The sequence below is a fragment of the Pelobates fuscus genome, chromosome 5 (assembly GCF_036172605.1).
Source record: "Pelobates fuscus isolate aPelFus1 chromosome 5, aPelFus1.pri, whole genome shotgun sequence".
Taxonomy (NCBI): Eukaryota; Metazoa; Chordata; class Amphibia; order Anura; family Pelobatidae; genus Pelobates; species Pelobates fuscus.
In genome coordinates, this window is record NC_086321.1 from 376,144,996 (window position 1) to 376,170,201 (window position 25,206).

Genomic DNA, 25,206 nt, shown 5'->3' on the forward strand with positions numbered 1-25,206 from the left:
CACCTCTCCTCTTCCACGACTAAAGCTGAACTCTCTCCTTCCAGGATAACCGCCTCTGAGGAGATCTCGGGAACCAGTGTTCTATGTGCCGGAAGCTAAGTAAAACCTCTGTGATAAGCGTTGCATTTCAAAGCTGTTATTTCCTGTCTTCAAAGTCCTTCGATAAAACAAAACCGTTACAGCTAACTTCAACTCATACGTTATCTCAGTTAGCTGCATCTGTATCGCTTCAGTTAAAGTCTATGGAACAGCTATTGTAACTTCTTATCACCTAATTCATTAATACTACTAAGAGACTCTTTTTGATTCAGTGTCTGCTAATTACTACCATTTACTACTTAAAGCTACAGTGCCTGTAATTGTGGACTTCAGTTATCGTTTACTACTTAAAGCTACAGTGCCTGTAATTGTGGACTTCAGTTATCGTTTACTACTTAAAGCTACAGTGCCTGTAATTGTGGACTTCAGTTATCGTTTACTACTTAAAGCTACAGTGCCTGTAATTGTGGACTTCAGTTATCGTTTATTAATTAAAGCTACAGTACCTGTAATTGGACTTAAAGTCAATACCTTTTACTTTTGATAATAAATATTCAAACTATAAGAAATCTGCAGTTGTGTTCCTTCATAACAAATGTTTAGACGTGACACTGGTGTGAACTCTTACCCATGGCTGAGTTCGCCAGGAACAACGCCACTCATGAATCTTCTAATCATAGTCCATTCTTTGTAAATCAGGGTTATCACCCCGCTGTTTTTCCTTCTGAATTCTCAGACACGGAAATTCCTGCCTTGAACACCCGTTTAGAATCAATTCATGATACCTGGGATTCCGTCCATTCAGCTCTGCAAAAAGCTTCATTACGAGCAAAGGCCCAAGCTGACAAAAAACGGGGCGCTAATCCTGTATATCTTCCAGGTGACAGGGTGTGGCTCTCCACAAAACATATCAAACTTAAGGTCCCGTCCATGAAATTTGCCCCTCGGTACATAGGTCCCTTTCGAGTTACCCAACGTATCAATCCAGTGACCTATTCTTTGGCACTACCGGCTCATATGAGAATTGCGAATACTTTCCATGTGTCTCTGCTCAAGCCCCTTACTTGCAATCGCTACACCAGGTTATCCACTCCTCCTCCGCCCTTGGTAGTGGGTGATCAAGAAGAATATGAAGTCCGTTCTATCATGGACTCCAAATTATCCAGAGGTGTCTTGTCCTATCTCGTTGACTGGAAGGGTTATGGTCCCGAGGAACGTTGTTGGGTTCCTGCTGACCGGGTCCATGCGCCCCGTCTTATCCGGTCGTTTCACAACCGCTTTCCTCTTAAGCCGGGTCCTTCCCGCCCGGTGCGCGGTCTTCGAGTGGGGGGTACTGTTGCGGTCACCGGCCCGCCGAGCCTCACGGCCGTGCCCGACCGGCACGACCGCACCGACTACACGAGCTTACCTGCTCGTCGGCGAGCCGGGAACCGCGCACGTAGTTCTTCCGGGCATCACGCCCGAATCCAATATGGCGCCGACCACGTGGTCGCGTCTATGGATAGCCCCGCCCCCGAGAATTACACTAACGTGTGCGTGACGTCACGACGTCAACGCACACGCACGTTCTGGGGTCAGAGGTCGCCCTCTGACCAATCATAGCTTAGAGAGGGGTATTTAAACCCCTAATTCACCCCAGTACTTTGCCATGTCGTGGTTTCAGTTTCCTGTTTTCCTGAAAGTGCTATTCTCGTGTTTCTGATTTCCTGGTATCCTGATCCTTGGCGTTTCCCTGGTTATTCTGATCTCTGGTTTCCCTGACTTGGCTTGTTTTATCGGTATTGAGTATTTTCTGTCTTCCTTGACCTCGGCTTTCCCTTTGACCATTCTCTGTCTCTAGCATATTAGTCCGGCCATTCTAAGGTCCGGTTTACGCTCTATCCTGTTATTTTCCGTTTCTTACTTATGTATATGTTTACATAGTTTCTGCGTGCTGGACCACATTACTAGTCGTGACATATTTGTACTGAACATTTAAAGAAATAACAATAATACTTCAAAACATGATGTATAATATAAATAGATATATACACAAAAATACCCTCAGAAGTGATGGTGGGATACCGAACGGAGGGCGGTTTGGTTCCCGAACGGAGCAGTTCAGCAAATGAACAGGAACAATCAGAGTTCATTTTATGGGGAAAATCCACCGGCGGACATAATCTCCAGAACAATGACCGAAGTTCAGGAGTTTGTGCTACGACAAAGAAACCAGCAAATTCCAGAAAGAAACCCAGCAATGACTACAATCCAGGAGGGTAAGCCTTAGATACCCTACCAGGCTTTACAAACCTAAGTAGAGGCAGAGGAAGACATAGATGCATTCCTCCAGGACTTTGAAAGACTGTGTGCCCTACATAAAATCAGTGCAGAGGATTGGGTCCCCATCCTAGCAGGTCGGCTAACCGGGAGAGCAGTGGAGGCGTATCGCACCGTACCCGACTAAGAAATTCGCAACTACAGTCAGGTAAAAGAAGTCATCTTGGCTCGGTATGCCATCACAACAGAGGCATACCAGAGGTGGTTCAGGGAGTTGAAGAAGGCGGGAAAAGACTTGCATGGTGAATGGGCTTGTCGACTGCACCGGGCAGTCCTAGGATGGGTACAAGCTAACAAAGCACGGTCCATGGAGGACCTTTTACAAATGTTATTGTTGCAGCAATTTTATGATGGGGTCCCAACAGATGTTCAGGAGTGGATAAGAGACCTCACCCCCACATCCCTCACCGAAGCGGCCAGGAAAGCCGATGACTATATGAATGCCCGCAGGCAACAGAAAACTGTGCCAGCCAGGACTGCAGTAAGATCTACAGTGGGGACTACCTACCCCACCAGCTCAGCAGCACCTCCTCGGCAGCTTCCACCACCCCCACCAGCCACCTCACAGCAGCGGTTCCGCCAGCCCAGCACTGTACATTGCCATCAGTGCCAAAAGTGCTACTACAAAAGAGGCCGTCCGCTACATTGACAAAACACTGGTCCCACACCCTTCTCACTGGAATGCTGTGAGTAAAAAAATGCCCGGGCTGAATTTTTTTTCCCAGTCCGTCTGTGAGTATCATTAACATCGAGATGCTCTACATGATATGAAAACATAAAATAAAGAATAGAACATTGGGTAATTCTGTAGTAAATAATGGAATGTGAAAATAAAATATTTGTACTGAACAAATGTCATCCTTACATTTAAAAGAATAACAATAATATTTTACAACATGATGTATAATATACATAGATATAGACACAAAAATACCCTCTCCAGGCAGAAGGGGTAATATAGAATAATTAACACTGACTACTAATTATTCTGGGAAAAAGGGTTACAAAATGTTTGATGGCGATTATAATTTGTGATGTAAAAAAATTCAATATTCTAGGGAAAATACCCCTTAAAAACGTAAATTTAAAATAATTAAAAAATGCTAAAATGCAAGATAAATCAATTCATTTGAATACCAATTAATCTAACATAAATGTTAATGTAAATGAGACAGTTCATAGACAATGGTAGAGTTCAAAGGCTACATTGAGATCATTTGTATTACAAAGAATTGTAGTCCTTTTGGATAAGCGTTATGGTATAAACTAGGATGTACGGGTACACTGTGTTTGTCAGATTCACTAAGGATATTTCTACAGGTTTCCTCTATTCGGATGTGTAGTGGTCTTATTGTCCTTCCCACAAACTAAAGACCACGAGGACAGACCAACCCATAAATTGCATTTTCATGTAACACGTAGTTAGCTGTTTTAGTGGATATTTTTTTAATTGTTATATGTGGGTGTTAAAAGCTTGTACCTATGTCCTTTTTTATTCTCTGTCAATTGGCAGGCTCTAAAAAAAGAAAAACGTATTTCTTCTCCAAAAACCTAATTACCGGGCAAAGAAGACAGTTATTGTGAAACCGGACAAAAAGGGAGGAAGGATCATATTACTGTGAAAGGATCGCTATCTGGAGGACAGGATGAGATTGATGAATCTGACCTTGAACTCAAGGATAACTCCAGGATATACTTAAAAATGAGAGAAAGTTTGACAGGCGTGTTAAATAAACTCTGAATTTTAATAATAATTTCAAAACTGAGACCTAAATAACCAATAGACTTGTGCACAGTGAGAAATATTGGTTCTTCTGTATAATTTTTCCCAAAAATAGAAAATGTTATAATGTTATGTATATATGTTTGAGTACACTGATAGGAGCAATGTACACTTGGTTCACAGATCAATGAGAATAAGTAACCAAGAGAAGTAACCAGAGAGAAGACAAGGAGGAAAAGTAAAAAAAAAACAAAAAACAATATATATTCATATAATTATAGAATATGTATTTGTTAAATATATCATCTAAAAATCTAGATAAAATGTATTTTCATGCTATTGCTTACTTTTCCGTTGATTTGTAAATAAAATCAATCTAGTGACTGTTCCCGAGCTATTATTCAACTTTCTTTTTTTTTTAAATCATCTTTTATTTCCCCCGTCCCATACCCTCTACCACCCCTGAACATATCAGGAATTACATGGTCCGGTTAGTCGATAATTTGGGTGTAGCGGAGCTCCAATACTCCAATTAGTATCTTCGCTGGAGTGACCTCAGGTTGGAAGAATGCTGCTATAAGGATTATTTCCCATCTCCCCAAGCACTAAACGACACTTAGTGAAGGGGAGAACAACTACCTTTATTGAAAACAGCACATGTATTTATACCTCCACAGCCTTGTTTACGTTCAATAGGGTTACAGTGGTACCTAATGACAGTATGGGCTTGGATTAGTAACCAATTACCCTACATATCCCAAGCCAACCAATAACAGCATGGACTTGGGATAGTAACCAATTACACTATATATCCCAAGCCAACCAATAACAGTATGGGGTTGGATTAGTAACCAATTACACTACATATCCCAAGTCCACCAATAGCGGAATGGACTAGGGTAAGTAACAAATTACACTTTATTTATTTATTTATTTATTATTGCCATTTATATAGCGCCAACAGATTCCGTAGCGCTTTACAATATTATGAGAGGGGGATTTAACTATAAATAGGACAATTACAAATAAACTTACAGGAACAATAGGTTGAAGAGGACCCTGCTCAAACGAGCTTACATTCTATAGGAGGTGGGGTGTAAAACACATTAGGACAGGAATTTACAATCAAATAAGGTGGGCTGCCCTTTAGGAGAGGGCAAGAGACAGGTATGTGAGGTAAGGGTTAGTCTTGGAGGCCATAAGCTTTCCTAAAGAGATGGGTTTTAAGGCACTTCTTAAAAGATGCAAGACTAGGGGAGAATCTGATGGCGGTAGACAGGCTATTCCATAGGAAGGGAGCCGCCCGCGAGAAGTCCTGCAAGCGCGAGTTGGCCGTACGAGTGCGGACAACGGACAGGAGGTGGTCACGGGCAGAACGGAGAGACCGAGAAGGGACATACCTATGGATCTGTGAGGAGATATAAGAGGGGCTAGAGTTGTTCAGTGCTTTATAGGTGTGAGTTAGTACCTTGAATTGACTCCTATAGCATACAGGAAGCCAATGTAAGGACTGGCAGAGGGGTGAGGTGTGAGAGAAGCGACTAGAGAGGAAAATCAATCTAGCAGCAGCATTCATTACGGACTGTAAGGGTGCAGTACGGCTATTGGGGAGACCAATCAGGAGAGGGTTACAATAATCCATGCGGGAAATTACTAGAGCATGGACAAGCTCCTTGGTAGTATCTGGTGCAAGAAAGGGGCGGATGCGGGCTATGTTTTTAAGATGGAATCTACAGGATTTGGCAACATGCTGGATGTGAGGCTCAAAGGTGAGACCAGAGTCAAGTATGACGCCAAGACAGCGCGCTTGCAAGGATGGACTGATGTTGGTACCACAAACTTGGAGGGAGAGCGAAAGAGGAGGATCAGTATTAGGAGGAGGAAAGACAAGGAGCTCAGTTTTTGAGAGATTGAGTTTCAGAAAGCGGGAGGACATCCAGTCAGAGATGGAAGAAAGGCAAGCAGTGACACGTTGCAGGACGGCAGGGGAGAGGTCCGGGGAGGAGAGATATAGCTGGGTGTCATCAGCGTACAGGTGGTAGTGAAATCCAAAAGAGGTAATAAGTTTGCCAAGAGAGGCAGTATAAAGAGAAAATAGAAGGGGACCAAGGACGGAGCCTTGGGGAACTCCAACTGAGACAGGGCAAGGGGAGGAGGTATCATTAGAAAAGGAGACACTGAATGAGCGTTGGGAGAGATAAGAGGAAAACCATGAGAGGACAGAGTCACAGAGACCAAGCGATTGAAGAGTTTGAAGAAGGAGAGCATGATCAACGGTGTCAAAGGCCGCTGAGAGGTCAAGAAGAATTAGTATGGAGTAGTGGCCTTTGGATTTAGCTGCGATTAGGTCGTTAGTAACTTTGATAAGGGCAGTCTCTGTAGAGTGGAGAGGGCGGAAGCCAGATTGAAGAGGGTCAAGGAGAGAGTTGGAATTGAGGAAATGAGACACACGGGTAAAGACAAGTCTTTCCAGAAGCTTTGAGGAAAAAGGGAGCAGGGATATGGGACGGTAGTTAGAGGGGGTGGATGGGTCGAGGGATGGTTTTTTTAGTATAGGTACTACAGTGGCATGTTTAAGGTCAGCAGGGACGATGCCAGAGGAGAGCGAGCAGTTGAAGATGTGTGTTAGAGAAGGCACGAGACAAGTGGAGAGAGATCTAATAAGGTGAGATGGGACAGGATCGAGCGGGCAAGTGGTGGGGCGAGAGGAGCAAAGAAGAGCAGCCACCTCTTGGTCAGTAGCTGGGGAGAATGTCTGAAGGGTAGGAAAGGCATGATCTATGTGTGATTGAGAAACAGAAAGGCAAGGAGGGGAGAATTCTTTCCTTAGCTGTTCAATCTTGTCAGTGAAGTAACATGCGAAGTTATCAGCAGTAAGGTTAGTTTTGGGGGTGGCCACAGCAGGGCGAAGAAGAGAATTAAAGGTGTGAAAGAGACGCCTGGGGTTGCGGGAACATGAACTAATGAGAGTGGAAAAATAGGACTGTTTGGCAAGGGCAAGGGCTGCACTGTATGAACACAATATGAATCTATAATGGAGAAAGTCTGATTGTGTACGAGACTTCCTCCAGGAGCGTTCAGCACAACGGGAGCATCTTTGCAGGTAGCGCGTTGATTTAGTATGCCATGGTTGGGGGCGGGTCCTCCTCGAGGTGCTTGTTTGGAGTGGCGCTGCAGTGTTCAAGGCAGATGTAAGAGTAGAGTTATATATGGAGATGGCCTGTGAAGGACAGGAGAGGGAAGGGATGGACAGCAGTTGTGAATCAATGTCAGCTGACAACTGTTGGTGATCAAGAGAATTAAGGTCCCTCCTGAGTTGAGGGGGGTTAGGCTGAGGTTTTTGGGTGAGGGGGTATGTGAGAGCAAATGATAAGAGGTGGTGATCAGAGAGTGGATATGGAGTGTTGCAGATATTAGATACTGTACATGCATAAGTGAAGATTAGGTCAAGGGTATTGCCAGCTACATGGGTGGGAGAATCTGCCCACTGCGATAGCCCGAGGGAGGAAGTCATGGAAAGTAGTTTGGTGGCTGCAGAGGTCAAAGGTGGGTTTATAGGAATATTGAAGTCCCCGAGAATTAGGGATGGAATGTTAGAAGAGAGGAAATAGGGTAGCCAGGCAGCAAAGTGGTCAAGGAAGAGAAGAGGGGAACCAGGGGGGCGGTAAATAACAGCAATGTTAGCAGAGAAGGGTTTGAAAAGGCGAATTGAGTGTATTTCGAATGATGGGAAAGAGAGAGAAGGGGGGGTGGGAAGAGGTTTAAAAGAGCAGTGAGGGGAGAGGAGAAACCCAACACCACCACCTTTACATTCAGAGTTTCTTGGGTTGTGGGTAAGTTGGAGACCACCGAAGGACAAAGATGCAGGGGTGGCAGTGTCAGAGGGGGAGAGCCAGGTTTCTGTTATGGCTAGTAAATCTATAGAACGAGAGATGAAGAAGTCATGGACAGCAGTGGATTTAGTTATATTGCAAACAGAGCGTGCGTTCCAGAGGGCAGTATTGAAGGAGGATTTAGAGGAACATGAGATGGGTATGAGATTAGTGTGGATCCTTGGGTTAGTATGTGCTGAGTTTGTTGCGAGGGGGCCGGGGTTAGGAGAGACATCACCAGCAGCTAGGAGCAGAAGGATAGAAAGGAAGTGAAGGTGGGAGTAGGATTTGAAAGTTTTGTAGGAGGGTATGTATGTAGAGGATTTGGGAGGAGTTGGTGGAGATAGGCTGGAAAGGTATGTGTAGAGTGCATGGGATGAATAGAGAGGGGAGGGGAGTAAGGTGGAAGTAATAATTATGGTGTTGCTAGGGACAGGTGAGTGAAAGGATAGGGATATTTTAGTGATGAGAGAAGTTAGTGTTAAAGTGAAAAATAGAAGGGAGAACATTAGAAAAAGTGTATTATATAGATATGTAGATCATATATACAAACACACAAATATCAATGAGTGATTAAACCAATGTAAGGATGCAGTGTGTTAAATAAATTCAGGTGAGGAGAGGTTTAGTGACTTGATTGGTGTGTTAAGGAAACCAGCTGATGTGCACTATCTATAAGTAAGTTGTTGACCATGGGGTGGGATGGTGTGGGGAGGGTAGGGTGGGCAATCTTCCAGAGATGATACCTCTGCTCTGAAGATTCAGCAGGACTTGGTTGCTTGGGAGTGCTGGGTGTTAATGCTGTTTTAAGGGGCCCAGTCTGAAATATAAGGTCTGAGGTTAGAAAAAAAAAAGAAATAACACACACTATTATGGGTGGGGAGACATGGGGCTATTGAGGTAATTAATTAGAGATGAAAAACTAAAAGGAGATAACATTTGGGATAAAAAGATTTCAAGCCAACCAATAGCAATATGGACTTGGGATAACAACCAATCACACTACAAAACTTACAACCAGTATAAATCGGCCCCAGTGGTGGGGACAGACAAAAGCAAGGGCTGAGAATCACGTGGGGGATTAAAACTAGTGGCAGGGTATCCACTTAGAACTGGTCTGGAAGTGTCCCTGGAACCATGAGACAACACCACGCTGGGAGAATAATAAGACGGGAGAAGGGTGGGGGGGTATACAACCTGGACAATCAATACATTATTGGGCACAGGATGACCAAAACAAAAGAGCAATCTGGGGACCTTCATAAAGTGTCTGTTCTCCATCCCCAGCGATATTTCATTCTGCACAACACCCGATCATACCAAAGTCAGACAAATTTCTGCTCAGCCTGTTTATTTATGAAATACATGATCTATATATAGAGAGAGAGATTTTTTTTTTACTGCTCCTCTTGTCCTTGAATAAAATTATTTTAGTGGCTGTTCCCTAGCCATCAGCCATTCATTGCCCCCCCCCCCCCCCCCTTCCCCATACTCCCCTCGAACATGTTCAGCATGACATGGTCCGGTTAGTCCACACTTTGGGTATATATCATTCAGCTCAACACTCGATCAGCCCAAATTTGGCATAATTTTGGTTTGGTCCAAAACTAATCTCTAAGCCTAATAATCAAGTCGTGGCTATAATTAAGATGAAAAATTTTGCAAACCATCTAATTTTCCTAATTTTTATCATCCACTTTATTGAATTACCTTGTAAATGTATTATTTATATTCCCGGGCTTATTCACTAAAATGTGAAATTTGGGGAACTCAAAGTAAATTCAAAACTAATTTAACATTTTTGGAATAAATAGCCAAGCTGAAAGCCAAGATTAATTCTTCTAATTTGGCTATTGTGGTCTAAAATGAGTAATTCAGTTTGAATTCACATTGAATTCTCATTAATTCACCATGTAATTAAGAATTCTGTTTGCTTTTTAATTGAGCTAAACAAGACCCAAGCACATCTGTTACCAAAAAAGATAAATGTCAATCCTAGCTTCCCTTCGGGGTATTATCACGGTGTGACAGTCTAATTTCTCTCTGGACTAAATAATACGTCTTTGTGGAATTCCTGTTTCAAGATATTCCATATATAAACTCAGAGCAAACAAAGCACTGACAGCAACGCTCAAAGATACAAAATGTCATTGTTTTATGACAGCGGAGAGGACAATATATTTGTATACTAAAGGCTCTAATATTTCAGTCTTCATTTCACACATTAAATGTTCCGGTGAATATTAAGAGAAGTGAGAAAGGTATGTTGGTTTATCGGAGATGGCTTTAGATGGAACTCTGAGCTTACTGGTCATATTTTATACAGAATATGAAAATAACCATATCTTTATTTCGCAACCTATATATTTCTGTATTTTGTATCAATGTTGGTCAATTTTAGCTTTGTTGTATAAAAATGCTAAGATGAACATTTATTTAAAAAAACGAACAACGGCATAAATATCCACAATATGACATTGAATTGAAAAGCTTTGAAAGCGCAAACAAGGATCAAAACACATTAAAATACAGTTTTTTTTTTAACTAAAGTGAAGATTCAAAGTGAATTTCAGATTTAGGCCAAGGTAGCTGAACTGGGCGCATGGCTCACTGGAGAAGTTTTTTTTGGCTAAAGACAAATAATATAAAAGACAAATAAAGAAAAGAGTTTTAGGCACTTTTGAAAAAAATGCCCCGTTTTCTGGGTATACGGCAAATTGCTCAGACCACTGCAGTTGGAATGCAAACACACTAAATTAAAGTTTTTAGTGTACTGGTGAAGGTGCTCTAAAGTTACAAAAACATGCAATTTTGTCCAGTTTGTAAAATAGTGAACAGCAGCTAGTGGTTGGTATAAATGGAATAGATTAGAGTTCCGTGCAAACATTAAAGTCAGGGGTGGAATACCGGTCGATATTTTGTAGCCACAATGATGTACCTGTTGTTGGCAGTAACAGTGCTCAACAGCTGTGTGGCGAAACCGACCTCGCCACGTGTCCTTGGAGGGGGCTGCTTGCCTGCCTCTTGCCTTTGGACTATGGACCAGACTTTATGTGAATGCGTTAACCCAGATAGCTATACCATGGAGCCTATTCATATAATGAAAGACTATGGGAAAGACTTTAGCTCCATGGCAATTGTACTGTGTGAATAGGATCTGCGCGCTATTCTGTAGTTTTGTGCGCTCAGATCCCAGCTATCTGGGGATATGTGAAATGTCTGTGCGTTATGGATAAAAAGTAACTTTATGTATTTTAAAGTGTTTTACTGTCTTTGTGCTCCCATGTGGTTAATGGAGTCTGTCTCTGTGCTGGAGATAATTGGATTACTTCTCCAGCACAGAGAAGGCTCTGTAAAAAACGGTCTGAGCTGGAAAGCTAGGGGTTTTAAAAGATACTTTACTAACTTTTGAACCCCTGGTCTGATCCATGCCATTTTTTAATATGTTGTTCCCCTTAATGGATTGATTGTGGATATGTATTTTTATGTGAATGTGATGTATGGTTTTGAAGTTATAAATAATGTGTAAAAAGTATGTTTTAAACTGTATGCATAATGGGATTATGTGTCACACTAAGGGGAGGGGATGTGTGGGTTGCACCCGTGATACTATTGGTCATTTTATGCCTCCCCCTGGGTGTGGCCTGTATGTGTGAGATGGAAATAAAAGCCAGGCTGGATGAGCCAGTCCAGAGTTCCTGTTTAACCCTCAAAGTGAAGTGTCGTCTCATTATTGGGGGAGGATTTATTGCATGCTGTTCCAGTTTGACTGCTAGGAGTGTAAACCTATTCGTATGGTTTCCTATTCAACTGTCTACAGCATTCATATGCTTGAGAGGATTTATACGCTTCTCTGATTCGGTGGTTGTGGTGTCTGCTGCAGTGCTTGGAGTCCTCAGGAAACGCTAGGAGCATCCATTAACGGAGGTACCAAGTCGGGGTGCCAGGCGATCCGTTACAAGCTGCTTTTGACCTTCAAGTATAGAAACGAGCCACGTGTATGCAGCTAATCGGGTGTTTTCCTACTCTTTGAACACCTGTATTTTAGGGAAATAATGTCATTAGATTGATAAAGAATATTAAACTGTATGTTCTTCTTAGCTAAACAGAATTGAGCAAGAATTCAGGTCATGACCAGTAACACAAAGTGCTCACACACATATACACACAAAAACATACACACATACATTTATCATTTTAATAATGGGCCATAAAAATGTTGTTTCAGGCTCTTTTCTCCCGGAGACTGCAGCATTTCTGATTAAAAATAAAAATATGTTTACAGGAAGCATTGTAAACCATTTAAAGGTATGTATTAGTTTAAAATTAATAGTTTCTTTCTGTTTTGCTAATATTTTGATGATCATAATATACCTCGGTGACTTATATAGTAAATATAAATCATAAAGAATAAGAAAGTAAGAATTAAAAAGTAATTTTGCTAAATCTGTGATAGATAATAATATATAAGGCATGTATCCTAAAATATATATATTTATTTTTTTAAACTTTGGTAACTAAAAAAAAAACAATTCAGCACATATGATATAAAATATATATTGTTTATATTTAAAAACTTTGATAAATGAAAATATGCTGAGTATATGCCCTTTACATTATTTTTCTTTTCATGTTTCATCATCATTTTTTTAGTATTTCTTTTTCTTGCTAAACATTTTCTGAAAATTAATGTTCTCTTTTTCAGTCTATACAGGAGGAGAATGAGACATCGATCTCAGAATTCCAGCTGATAGGATTTGGCCAACACCGCATTCTGAAAATTCCTCTCTTTAGTTTGTTCATTTTAGTATATTTTGTTATATTAACTGGAAATATCCTGATCATATCACTGGTTTTATCAAGTCAAAGTCTTCGATCACCTATGTATTTTTTCCTCAGCCATCTGTCGCTGTGTGACGTGCTATGTACAACAAACATAATACCCAACATGTTACGTATCATATTGGTAGAAGCAATCACTATGCCTGTGACAAACTGTATTATTCAGTTCTACATCTTTGGTGGCTCCACAACTACTGAGTCATTCTTGCTTACGGTAATGTCTTACGACAGATATTTGGCAATTTGTCGCCCATTACATTATATCTCCATCATGGACCTCAAGCTCTGTCTTAATCTTGCCGTCTGGTCCTGGCTTTTGGGTTTTGTCCTTACCCTATACCCTGGTATTCTGGTTGGTATGCTAAAGTTTTGTGGCCCCAATGTCATCGACCACTTTTTCTGTGACCTTGCACCATTTTTATCTCTAACGTGTTCGGACAACGTCCACCGAGTGGAAATTGAAATAATTGTATCTTCTGTACCTGTAATACTGTTTCCATTTGTATTCATCATAGCAACCTATGGTTTCATCTTCGTTACGATCCTCAGGATTCCGTCCAAAATCGGGAGACAGAAAGCATTCTCCACATGCAGTTCTCATCTCATCATTGTGTGCACCTATTACGGAACATTAATTATTGTCTATATGGTTCCTAGTCAGGGGCACTTTTTTAATGTAAACAAAGCTCTATCACTATTATATATTGTAGTGACACCACTTTGCAATCCTATCATATACAGTCTAAGGAATAAGGATATCCATTCTGTATTGTGGAAAATGCTTCGCATGATGTAAAAGTGTTAATGTTATACACTGGCTATGCCGTAAACTTGGCCATGGCTGTTTTAACAAAAAATGTACAGATTTAGAATAAATTTATTTTAATTTTTTTTAAATTACAATAGTTCCTTATGAAACTGCACTCTATTTTAACTGTTTCAAACTAAAGCAAATTGGAGCAAATAAACTTAAGTGTTTCATTCTAAAGACAAAATATTCATATTTAAGTCAGTCTAAAACAAATGTCATACTGCAGGCAGAATGTGACCCTTGCAGGTTTTCTGGAACAGCGAATGAACTTTCTTTTCTAAAAACTAATTTTATTTTAAGAAAATCTTTTATTCTCCAGAATATAGTGTGTTCGTTATTCAAGCTAATAGCCGATGGCACAGGTTGCTGATTGTGAACACTGTCACTGCAGATGATCATGGACCACATTGTCATATGAAGTTTATTTTTAAGTAAATTAGTAAATACTAAATTAGTATTTAGCAAATTATTTGCTTGTGTAAGTGATGTGAGGTTTTGTTTTTTTTTTAAAGCTTATTCCACAGCTGGTGAGTCAGTAAATCACTCTCTCTAAAACTCACTGACAGTCTCAATTAACAGATAATTTCTAAGTTTGAGTCTGTTTAGTGAAACAAAGAATCTCGGACGTTGAGAGCAGCAAGCAATCTATGTGGTTACGCTCCACTGATAATCTGAGAGATGTGCAGGGGGTGGGCGGACATTATCTAACTTAAAAAGAACATTCAATTATTTAATCAAGTATCAAACTAGAGCTGTTACCATGCAAATCAATGTTATTTTCCTACTGTTATAACTTTGCTTCAATAAAAAAAGGTATTCAAGCACCTTTCAAAGCCCTGACCTAATAGAGCAAGGCTCAAAATGTCACGTTCTACGTTACTAGCCTGGCCTAAGTGTTACTAGCCAATGCCATCCTGCAGGGTCCATGGTACACTCGCCAGAGTGAATGTCTACCTTTAACGGCTGTATTTTCACTTGCCCTTGGCTGGGTCTCAGCCCCTTCTGGTAATTTAAATATAGCTGTCTGTGTACATACTGTCATGTCTGTGTACTTTACATTTTTCTGTGAAACACATGCACACAACACCAAAGACAATAGTTTAAAGGTTGAGAATAAATTATATTGATTTACATTTACTCAAAGTTGATCCATGAAAATCATGGTAAACGTGTTAGGAGTTTCATCATTTCCATATCTCCTCTCTATCCTGTGTAATCATACATGACTAAACAAGATGGGACTTTCTAGAAGCTCCCATGATTCGGTGGGAATCTACCGAACATCATTCCAGAAGATATGTGCGATGACAGTGGAAGATAATGGAAGAATACTGAAATACGTGGAGAAGCAATGGAAAAAGCTTAAGAAAATGGAATAGGAATAAGAATGGAATCAAAGAGATGGGGAGACCTATAGTAAAGTTATAGAAAGAATGCAGGCATTAAGATAAGCAGATATAAGGAGATATGTGTGTCAGTGAGCTTGTGCGTGTCTATGTGTGTATGTGTGTGTCAGTGAGCTTGTGTGTGTGTCTTTGTGTGTATGAATGTTTGTCAGTGAGCTTTGTGTGCATCTGTGAGTGTATGAGTGTGTGTCAGTGAGCTTCTGTTTCTATATTTGTATGAGGGTGTGTCAGTGAGCCTGTGTGTGTCTATGTGTATATGTGTGTGTCAGTGAGCATGTGTGTGTGTGTGTGTGTCTTTGTGTGTATGAATGTGTCAGTGAGCTTTGTGTGTGGCTGTGGGTGTATGAGGGTTTGTCATTAAGCTTGTTTGTGTCTATGTGTGTATGAGTGTGTGTCAGTGTGTGTGTGTGTGTGTGTGTGTGTGTGCATGCGTGCGTGCGTGTGAGATTGTGTGTCAGTGAGCTTTATGTTTGTATGCATGTGTGTATATTTTTGGGAGGTGGATGGGAATGTTCTTAGACTTATCTGAATGTATGTTTTGAGCTGAGCCAAATTCTACCAGGTTCCACTTGGCCAGATATGGAATGATGACAGCCTCTATCTGCTTAATTGAGTATGTGCTGGGACATGTGTTGCAGGTTTATATTATGTGTGATAATACTACAGATCAATTTTCAGTGTCTAATTTGGTCCTAAATTGACCAAAATGTAAGCAGAGTTGATTGACTTCTTTATTATTCTGGATGGCATGTCACAAACAGAATGGTTGCTTAGCACAGATCCCCTCCTTGTGGCCTCACATTTTCGTCTCTCTTTAACAAAGAAAAGCCTGAAAGGATTCTGACATAACAAGTAAACCCAGAAAGTAAAGAGCAGAGACATAAAACGTAGAATGTGCAAGCTACCATATGCAAGCGAGAGTTTTAGGTTAGTTGCAGCCATGCATTGTTATTTGGCTTCTGAGTCTTTTTGATAAATTTCTGAGCTCTGGATACATTTGGTTCTTTATGTTTCATCACTTCGGTTTTCAGAAAACTCTCCTTTTTCATTTCAGATGATTTTGTACACATAGTATGAAATTGTACAACTATACATGCCGAGTAGCGATAAACAAGCCTGGATGCAACTCAGCAACTGTAACTCAATAAGAAGAATATGAAAAAGATAATAATAATATTTATGGAGAAATCTCGAGGTTAAAGCTGTGACATAACCTATAGCCCATCACATGCTTCAGGTAGTCAGCTGTCTGACTCGCTCACACGTAATATTAAATAGGTGGGATATCCCTAGACAAAAATCCCCAGCCCCAAAGCCACACAGAAAGAAATAGAAAATAGAAAAGAAACAGCATTATTTAACAACAGCAAAACAATGCCCCTCGTGCCTGTGAATGATTTAGGTTGGGAGGAATTCGGTTGGGCCAAATCGCTGCATAAGTCTCCTCTCACCAATTTCTCTTCTTTTGCGGCACGTCTACTCGGGTTGCCTTTAAGCCCAATTTATAACAGTGTGTCTCTGGGTTATCAGAGGAGGACAGGGTAAGTACGGTAAGTAGGTCGGTGCCTTGTGTAACCGCAAAAAAACCCTCTGTGTTCCAGCAATAATTAATAGAATGCTCCCCGAGTTTCCTGGCAACTGGTGCCAGCTGTCTTCTACCTGTGAGGGCAGAGAAGGAAATGTCGCTGTATACGGACACTATGTGACACTATGTGGCCTTCAAAGGTCACCTTTCCCAAGGATCTGGATCTGTTCACTATAGCGGTTCTCACGGCAATGTCTCTAGTAGTTGTAATAATGTCCCTGGATGTGTCTACTGCTGCTGCAGTTGATTTACATATTCTGAAAGAAGACAGAATAGTTTGGGCATCTGCACTGCATTCAATGCCCATGGAAGCAATTAGTTTCTGAACAAATGACAAAAGATTTCTTCTCCTCCTACCCCTTCAGGTATGCCTCATAGGCCTATGTTCCAACTCTGGTGACGAGATTGTTGTACGGCCAACATCCTATGCAGCTGTTAACAATGAGACCCTTCACTTGTCCTGTAGCTGATTGTCTCGCGTCTTCTCCCTTTCCTCCACGGCATTCACTCTCTGGTGCAGAACACCTATTTCAGCTTAAATCTACTGCAGGTCAGCATTCCAGACCTCTTTTAAGTTCAAAAGAAGTCTCTTGGTGTCTCCTTTCGTTGAGGGAGATTTATGATTCATTCACAAGGATAAGATCAAGTACACGTTTCCCCCTTTTCATGTGAGTCATCTGAGGCCTTCAGTTCTCTCCAGGAATCAAGTGCCGCTCTGGCAGGTACAGGTGGTGCTAGTTATTCAAATGACAGCCTAATGTCAGCGAGTGTACCCATCTCGGTGTAGTATGGATTCTTGTGTTTGTGAGCCATAATGTAATCTGGGGGGTAACAGGGGTACTGGGATCACCCTCACAGGCAGGGGTGGGGGAGATATACTTTGGTGGTCTCCTTATAGAACAGTAAGTATAAGAGCAGAAGAAATGTCCGCCACCCTCTGCCCACACGTAGTAGACCGTAATTCTGACTTTGTCTGGTACTGCCAAACACTGGCGCTTCTGCTTCAAGATCAACTGCAGCAGCCTGGACCTTCTAGATGTATGGGAAGCATTCCTATTATGGAAAAATCCATTTTGGCTGATAACATTAATGAGATTGTTGCAAATCGTCCAGAGCTCTTATACGGTGCACCTAGCCAGCTCAGCAGTTAGGCTTCGCCCCCAATCCGTGATGGGTCTGTTGCCTATATGTCTGTTAGCTGAATTTAGTAAGCATCTTTGTTGTGTGTCAGAAAGACAAACACTATTTAAGGCTTGTTGCAGTAAATAGGCTTGTTCTGTTGCTAAAATAGGGCAGGCAAAGTAATGGCACAAAACCAAATCAAAATAAAGCAAAGTATACAAAAATATTCACTTTGAAATATTGTGTATTTGGCGTGTGACTTTCACAGGCCCTTTGTAAAAAAAAAGAGATCCAATGAAGCTGGGGAGCATGTAGGCCTTGTAAGGTAAGAGTCACGTGGAGTATAGTCTGTGGCTAGCTTCAACCTGTTTTTAGTTGGTAGTGGCTCTGGAAGGCTTGGTAGCAAGGTGTGAGGCCTCTCCGGTTTCCCCTCCCCATGGCCAATATATGGTGTCTAACTCACCTGAGTCTGTCTCAGTCCTGGATCTCCAGGTGTGTGGCTACTCTGCCAGTGTGGTGAGTGCTCTGTGCGAAGCACAATTAAAAAAATATATTTTTGAGTGACAGTTGTCCTTTAAGACATATGTACATCTATACCTAAATGCCGTGGCTTGAGGATTCATCACTTTACTATTTTTACTGCATTTTTAGCATTCCCATTACTATGTGAATACCTGAAGATAAAGAAGTCAGATCAATAAATATCAAATTATTGTAAACTGAAAACCATTCACAAAAATACCTCTGAATTCACGTTGAATAATTCACACTTTTATGAATAACCTTTGTTCTATCCTTATTTATTTAGGCAAACTAGACCCAAGCACAAATATTACATAAAACATAGAGATCTATCTTAACCTCCTCTTGGGATATTGTCACAGTGACACAGTCTAATTTCTCTCTGGACTAAATGATAAATCTTTACGGACTGTATGTTCCGAATTCTATATAAAAACAAACAATTGTCAGCAATGTTTGAAGATACAGAATTCCTTTGTCTGATGAAAGCAGAGTGGTAAATATATTTGTATTCTTTAGTTTGTTTATATTTCACTCTTAACCTCATTGAATATTAAGAAAAGTGAGAATTGGACAGGTATGTTGGTTTATCAGATATTTTTTTTAGATAAAGTCACTGCTACCTTTTATTTCCTGGGTGATTTAAAAAAAACTGAAATAATTAATGGTCTTTACTATACAGAGCATGCAACACCAAAACTTTATTTTCCAATAAATATATTTCCGGGGGGTGGTTTATGGATCTCTAATATAAAGGAATAAGAATTCACAGTATTACATTGAATTGAAACGTTTTGCACAGATAGGGATCAATACACAAAAAATTATGTTAAAAATCTTGCCTAGAACATTAGCTGTGTCAAGCAAAAATATACAGATTTAGTCATACATAATTTTCACCTTTAAGATATTGTAGATGTTATGAAAATACAAGCAGTTTTGGTAGCACCCTAGGGCCCAAGTTGGTTACAGCACTAATATACCACAATAATTATACAGTATCAGGTACAACTTGGCAAATCTTTTTAGTCCAGTATAGGTGACAGTCAGATTTACACTTGTTTTTGAAGTCCTAGCTTTAATAGTGAAGGAGAGTATCCCATCACCGAATACCTTTGGTACATTATGCAGCAGACTAAGTCACCTTTGCACCTCCAGCTTGAAGGGAAACTTAAAGGAACACACTATCATACACTGTGAGCTCTGCTGCATGGGGGAATCAGATGACCAACAAACTAGTGGTTGGGTGCCTTGTCTCAACTTGGAGAGGATCAGTGGCCATCATGGAGGGGAGCCAAGTAGAGGTTCATGGTGTCTTGTACAAGGTACAGAATGGTGGTGGAGGATGTTAGGGACTGGAGGACCTCAGGGGATCTGGTGACTGCTTTGGTATATTTGATGCCTGCTAGGTGGACGGTATTGACTTTAACGAGCACTAAGAGGCTCAGAGAGGTCTACGGTGATGTGTAAGTGCTGGAGTTTTTCAAAGATGGATGTTCTCATTTCAACCTATACTTTTTATAAGCACCATGGACGTGTACAGCATCATATGACTTCATGGATAGACTTTCCACTATGCCTGATGGACAATATGGTATTACCATATCCAATAACCACCGCTTTTTCATTACCATTATATACGGAATGGCTTATTTGACTTGTTCCAAATATTTTCTTAACTTTGACCTTGATTTCATATTTTTGGATAAAGTCATTTAAAATGGGTAAATATTTTTTTTTAAAATATATATATATGTATAAAAAAGAGAAAAAAAACCTTGCACTCCTACTCACGGTTGGTTTAACCCGATGCTCAATTGCACTAAATATGTAGAATATGTCCTGATGAAAGTTCCTATTGGGAACTGAAACGTTGATGATTTTTTGACACTCTTTTCAGTAAAGAAGTTTATGTGAAAATACCTGGGAATGCTGATTTTTTAGTTTTTTATATATATATATATATATTAATATGATATAAAGTGTATTCAAAAATATAAAATCAGTTGAAAAGCTTATCAAAAATGATAAAATTTAATTTTATATTAAATTTATCCTGATACTTTAGGATGACTATAGTACATTGGTTAATCTTTTTTATAACTATGCTATTTGTAAGGCTCCTGGATAATATGGTAATTTGGGAGATAATTTGCTCAATTGTAATGCATATCAACATTTTTGTTCTTATCTATGCTCATGCAGCAGTAAGTCTCCACTTAAAGAGACACTCAAGACCCCTAAAACACATAGGCAGATTTCAACAGAAATTGAAAACATTTTTATGAACAAATCTTGTTACACCCCTGGCTGTCAATCAGACAAATAGTCCTGTTTCTTCCTGGTTTGATTAGTTCAGTGGAACTAAACTCACAAGGCAGTTGGAAAGACTTCTCATTGAGCTACATTGGGAAGTCTGTGATTGGGCAGGCACATAAAGTCTGGGCGGGTTAGAAGGGGAGGGTTTGCAAAGAACAAAATAACAAGCTGATATTTTATATATATACCGCCAATTACAAATTATTGGTTCACATACTAATCAGTCATTTTTTGGGGGGGGGATTTTTTCCTTTACTTGGCAGTATAGTGTCTAAACAAATAGAATGGCTGGCTTCAGTTCTATATTCTTTCTATCTGCCTTACACTTTATCCATTTTCGTAATATTTCAGCGCTACCTGCGAAATACATCACTCAGCAAGATATCAATGAGGTCACTGCGCTCTGATGGACCAAAAATAGGAGGTTATATGTTCTGAAAAAAGTTATATAAAGCCCACACTCAAATGGAACATATTAAAAAAACAAATAATAATGTAATATAAATAATAATTATAACAGTGAAATAAACATGGAAACAGTATCTGACAATAAGATGATCAATCCGTTAGACAGCACAACTGAATAGCTGATCCCAGCCGAATGAGGAGGTGGTAAGTAGTCTCAGCAAAGCTGATTCTATGATAAATCTAGCACTGTGCGTAATGTAAGAAATTATATTTTTTTCTAAATAAATGTGATATTTTTTATAACAGTCGCATCACTACGTGCACCTCGTCTTCCCCTGTCCATTACTGTTTTTAAGTACTGGGATGCTCTGCTGGAAACAGCAGTGGAGGGAAGATACATTTTTTTAAAAAAAGCACCATTTCTGTAGACGCTTGCACAGTTTACATCTAAGTACTGCCACATACGCTTGGCCATCATCCAGAGATCATTGGAGAGAAGTGGATGTGAATGCAACATTACAGAGCACAGATATGCATGTGCTTTGCCACCATCTTGTGGTCAATATGAGGAACTGCATTACATTCACAAAACTGTAATTATAAGATTGTGCTAAAAGTACCTTAAATGTATTAACTAATACAGTTAAAATTAAAACTACATAGAGAACCCAATAACTCCTAAGTAGAATACAATTATAATTAAATGCAATATTGTAAGATAAAACAATTATATGGTACATAATAACAACAAATGGTGAGACACACAGGATGGAAATAAGCCAATGCCCTCAAATGGATAACTCTGATAAGTGCGGACGTAAATAGTTGATTTAATAGACTAATAGCTCCGTGGGCTGGGAAATAAAACAGCAGCCAGCTGTGTCTTTTAACCCCTTGAGGACACAACTTCTGGAATAAAAGGGAATCATAACGGAATATTTCCATGTGTCCTTAAGGGGTTAAACAAAATAATACCTAAGGGAGCTAAAGAATCTGAGTGAAGCTCTTATATTATTTTATATTTTCTTCAATCACATTAATGAAATGCACTTTGATTCTCTTATAGAATTTGTATAAAACATATCAAACATTATATTCTCATGGACATTTACTAATACAGCTCTGCTTATATCAGGAAATGGCTGATAGAAAGGTGTCAGAACACACAGCGCATTGCAGTTTGCAGTATATGTGGCTATGTAGCTGTACATACCGGGGTCGCAGGGGTCGCGGCTGCGACCGGGCCCGGCCCACCAGGGGGCCCGGTCGCCCTGCGACCCAGTATGTACCCACTGTGACAAGCCTCTTCTCCTGGGGGGCCCAGGAGCCGGCCACCTCAGGGCCCCCTGAGGCTGGCTGGCCCTGCTGTCACCCGGCGGCCGGTCCTGCGGGCGCGGGAGGGAGCACTCTCCCCTGAGTGCTCCCTCGCGCACCGCACTGATACCGGAGCCAGAAGATGATGTCATCTTCCGGCGCCGGCATCCCTACGTGGCGCACGAGGGAGCTGAAGAGGAAGCACTCAGGGGAGAGTGCTCCCTCGCGCGCCCGCCAGCCTGCATGCCCGCCCAGTGACTGGATGCCCAAGAGCCCAGCAGCATCACTGGACCCCAGGGAATCCCCTCAGCACTCCAAAAGGTAAGGAGGCTGGGGGGATTAAATTAAATAAAAAACGTGTTAGTGTGAGTGTTAGTGTTACTGTGAGTGTGAGTGTGAGTGTTACTGTGAGTGTTAGTGTTAGTGTTAGTGTTAGTGTGAGTGTTACTGTGAGTGTTAGTGTTACTGTGAGTGTTAGTGTTACTGTGAGTGTGAGTGTTAGTGTTACTGTGAGTGTTAGTGAGTGTGAGTGTTAGTGTGAGTGTTAGTGAGTGTGAGTGTTAGTGTGTGTGTTACTGTGAGTGTTAGTGTGTGTGTTAGTGTGAGTGTTAGTATGTGTGTGTTAGTGTGAGTGTTCGTGTGTGTGTTAGTGTTACTGTGAGTGTGAGTGTTAGTGTGTGTGTGTGTTAGTGTGAGTGTTAGTGTTACTGTGAGTGTTAGTGTGAGTGTTAGTGTGTGTGTCTGCTAGTGAGTGTCAGTGAGTGTGTCTGTTGAGTGTGTGTCTGCTAGTGAGTGTCTGTTACTGAGCGTGTTTGTGTGTCTGCTAGTGAGTCTGTTTGATGTCTGTTAGTGAGTGTTTGTTTGTCAGTGAGAGTGTATGTTTTGTAAGTGAGTGTGTATGTATGTCTGTCGCTGAGTGTGTCTCTGTCAGTAAAAGTGTGTGTGTCTATTAGCTAGTGTGTATGCGTCTGTTTCGTGAGAGTGTGTGTCTTCAGCACTTACCTTTCTCCAGCGCCGGACTCCCTTGGCGCTGGGGATCTCTCTGCCTCTCAGCTCTGAATGCGCATGCATTGCAAGAGCCACGCACGCATTCAAACCGCCCATAGGAAAGCATTACTCAATGCTTTCCTGTGGACGTTCAGTGTCTTAGAATCACGGAAGCTCCTCTAGCGACTGTCAGTGAGACAGCCACTAGAGGCTGGATTAACCCTCAGTGAAACATAGCAGTTTCTCTGAAACTGCTATGCTTTCAGCTGCAGGGTTAAAACTAGAGGGACCTGACACTCAGACCACTTCATTGAGCTGATGTGATCTGGGTGTCTGTAGTGGTCCTTTAACCCCTTAAGGACACATGACGTGTGACGTCATGATTCCCTTTTATTCCAGAAGTTTGGTCCTTAAGGGGTTAAGTGTGTGTGCATCTGCATGCACTGGCATACATACCGCGGTCGCAGGGGTCGCAGCCCTGCAACCCCTGCGACCAGGTGCCCAGAGTAACTCTGCGCGCGGGGGGGGGGGGGTTGCCACTGATCAATTTTCGCACCAGGGCCCCATGGGTCATGTGTACGCCACTGCTCAGACCGGTCAGAGTGCCCATGATGACCCCTGTCAACTGCTGAAAGATCCTTCAATGGGGATGTGAGCATCAGAACTGGACCATGGCGCAATGGAAGAAGGTTGCCTGGCCTGAGGAATCACATTTCTTTTAGATCAGGTGGATGGCCAGGTGCATGTGCATTATTTATCTTGGTAAAAGGTGGCAGCAGGATACACTATGGGAAGAAGGCAGGTCAGTGAAGGCAATGTTATGCTCTGGGCACAATGTCCTGCTGGGAAACCTTCTGCCCTGGCAGTCAGGTGGATTTTACTTTCACACGTGCCACCGATCTAGAGGTTGTTGCCAACCACGTACATCCCTTCTTGACAATGGTGTTCCCTGATGACAGTGGCCTCTTTCAGCACGAGAATGTATCTGCGATATTGCAAACATTGTTCAGGAATGGTTTGAGGAACATGACAAAGAGTTCAGGGTGTTGTCCTGTTGTACAAATTCCCCAGATTTCAACAAATCTGACCATGGAGGTCTCATCTTGCAATTTGCAGGACTTAAAGGATCTTCTGCTAATGTCTTGGTGCCAGATACCACCGGACATGTTCAGATGTTATGGAGTCCATGCCTCAATGCATCAGAGCTGGTTTGGCAGCAGTAGGGGACCTACACGATATTAGGCAGGTGGTTTTAATGTTGTGGCTAATCAGTGTAGATAGGTGTGTGGATGCTTAACTTTCAGGGGACCTTTGCAGATGTGGCATTCCACCTTTTATTCTCAAATTTAATTAGATGCTACATATTCTAAACAGTCATAGGTTTGTTCCATGGACAGGGACGTTGTTCAAGTGGGGCTGATATGGGCTTAAGATCTGAGTCAGCTTCTGAAAAGCCTAAAAAGTCTGATTTTAGCACACTTAGTTTCATTGTCAGCCCCCGAGTATCCTTAAAATCTGTAGTTAAAGGTGTTATTTATCGCAACATTACAATTATATAATTATTATTTATTATCATTTATACAGTGCCAATATATTGTGCAGTGCTTTACAATTATAAAATGGTGATATTTGACAAGTAATTTACATACAGAATATAACAAGAGGTTAAGAGGGCCCTGCTCAAATGAGCTCGCAATCTGTGAGGAAGGGGTAAAGATACAAAAGAGAAATAACATCATGCCTGAGGGGGTAGGGATTAATGGATAAGATGCTTGTGTTGAAATAAGCCTGCATACGTGGTGTGTGGAAGAACCGAACAGTAGCAGAAGAGAGAGTGAGCTTGGCCTTGGAGTTGAGGGAACTGATGTGTTTTCGGTTACGTCTTCAAGGGCTAGAGGCTGGTGGAGAGTCTGATGGCTCGGGGGAGCAAATTCCAA

General features: G+C 41.2%; 1 protein-coding gene across 1 annotated transcript; it reads left to right on the top strand.

Annotated features, from left to right (window-relative positions):
- The first annotated feature begins 2,212 nt into the window (after positions 1 to 2,212).
- Positions 2,213 to 13,591, top strand: LOC134612320 (olfactory receptor 11A1-like). Its single transcript, XM_063456659.1, has 3 exons — positions 2,213 to 2,297; positions 2,724 to 2,950; positions 12,659 to 13,591. Exons 1-3 carry the CDS (start codon positions 2,213 to 2,215, stop codon positions 13,589 to 13,591), a joined length of 1,245 nt encoding a protein of 414 aa, XP_063312729.1.
- The last annotated feature ends 11,615 nt before the right edge of the window (positions 13,592 to 25,206 follow it).

Bases quoted from the DNA above. Each gene is read 5' to 3' on its own strand.
- LOC134612320 (XM_063456659.1), top strand. From the start codon at position 2,213: ATGACCGAAGTTCAGGAGTTTGTGCTACGACAAAGAAACCAGCAAATT. The intron at 2,298-2,723 runs GTAAGCCTTAGA...GGGTCCCAACAG, and splicing joins AATGACTACAATCCAGGAGG to ATGTTCAGGAGTGGATAAGA. The intron at 2,951-12,658 runs GTACATTGCCAT...TCTCTTTTTCAG, and splicing joins GGTTCCGCCAGCCCAGCACT to TCTATACAGGAGGAGAATGA.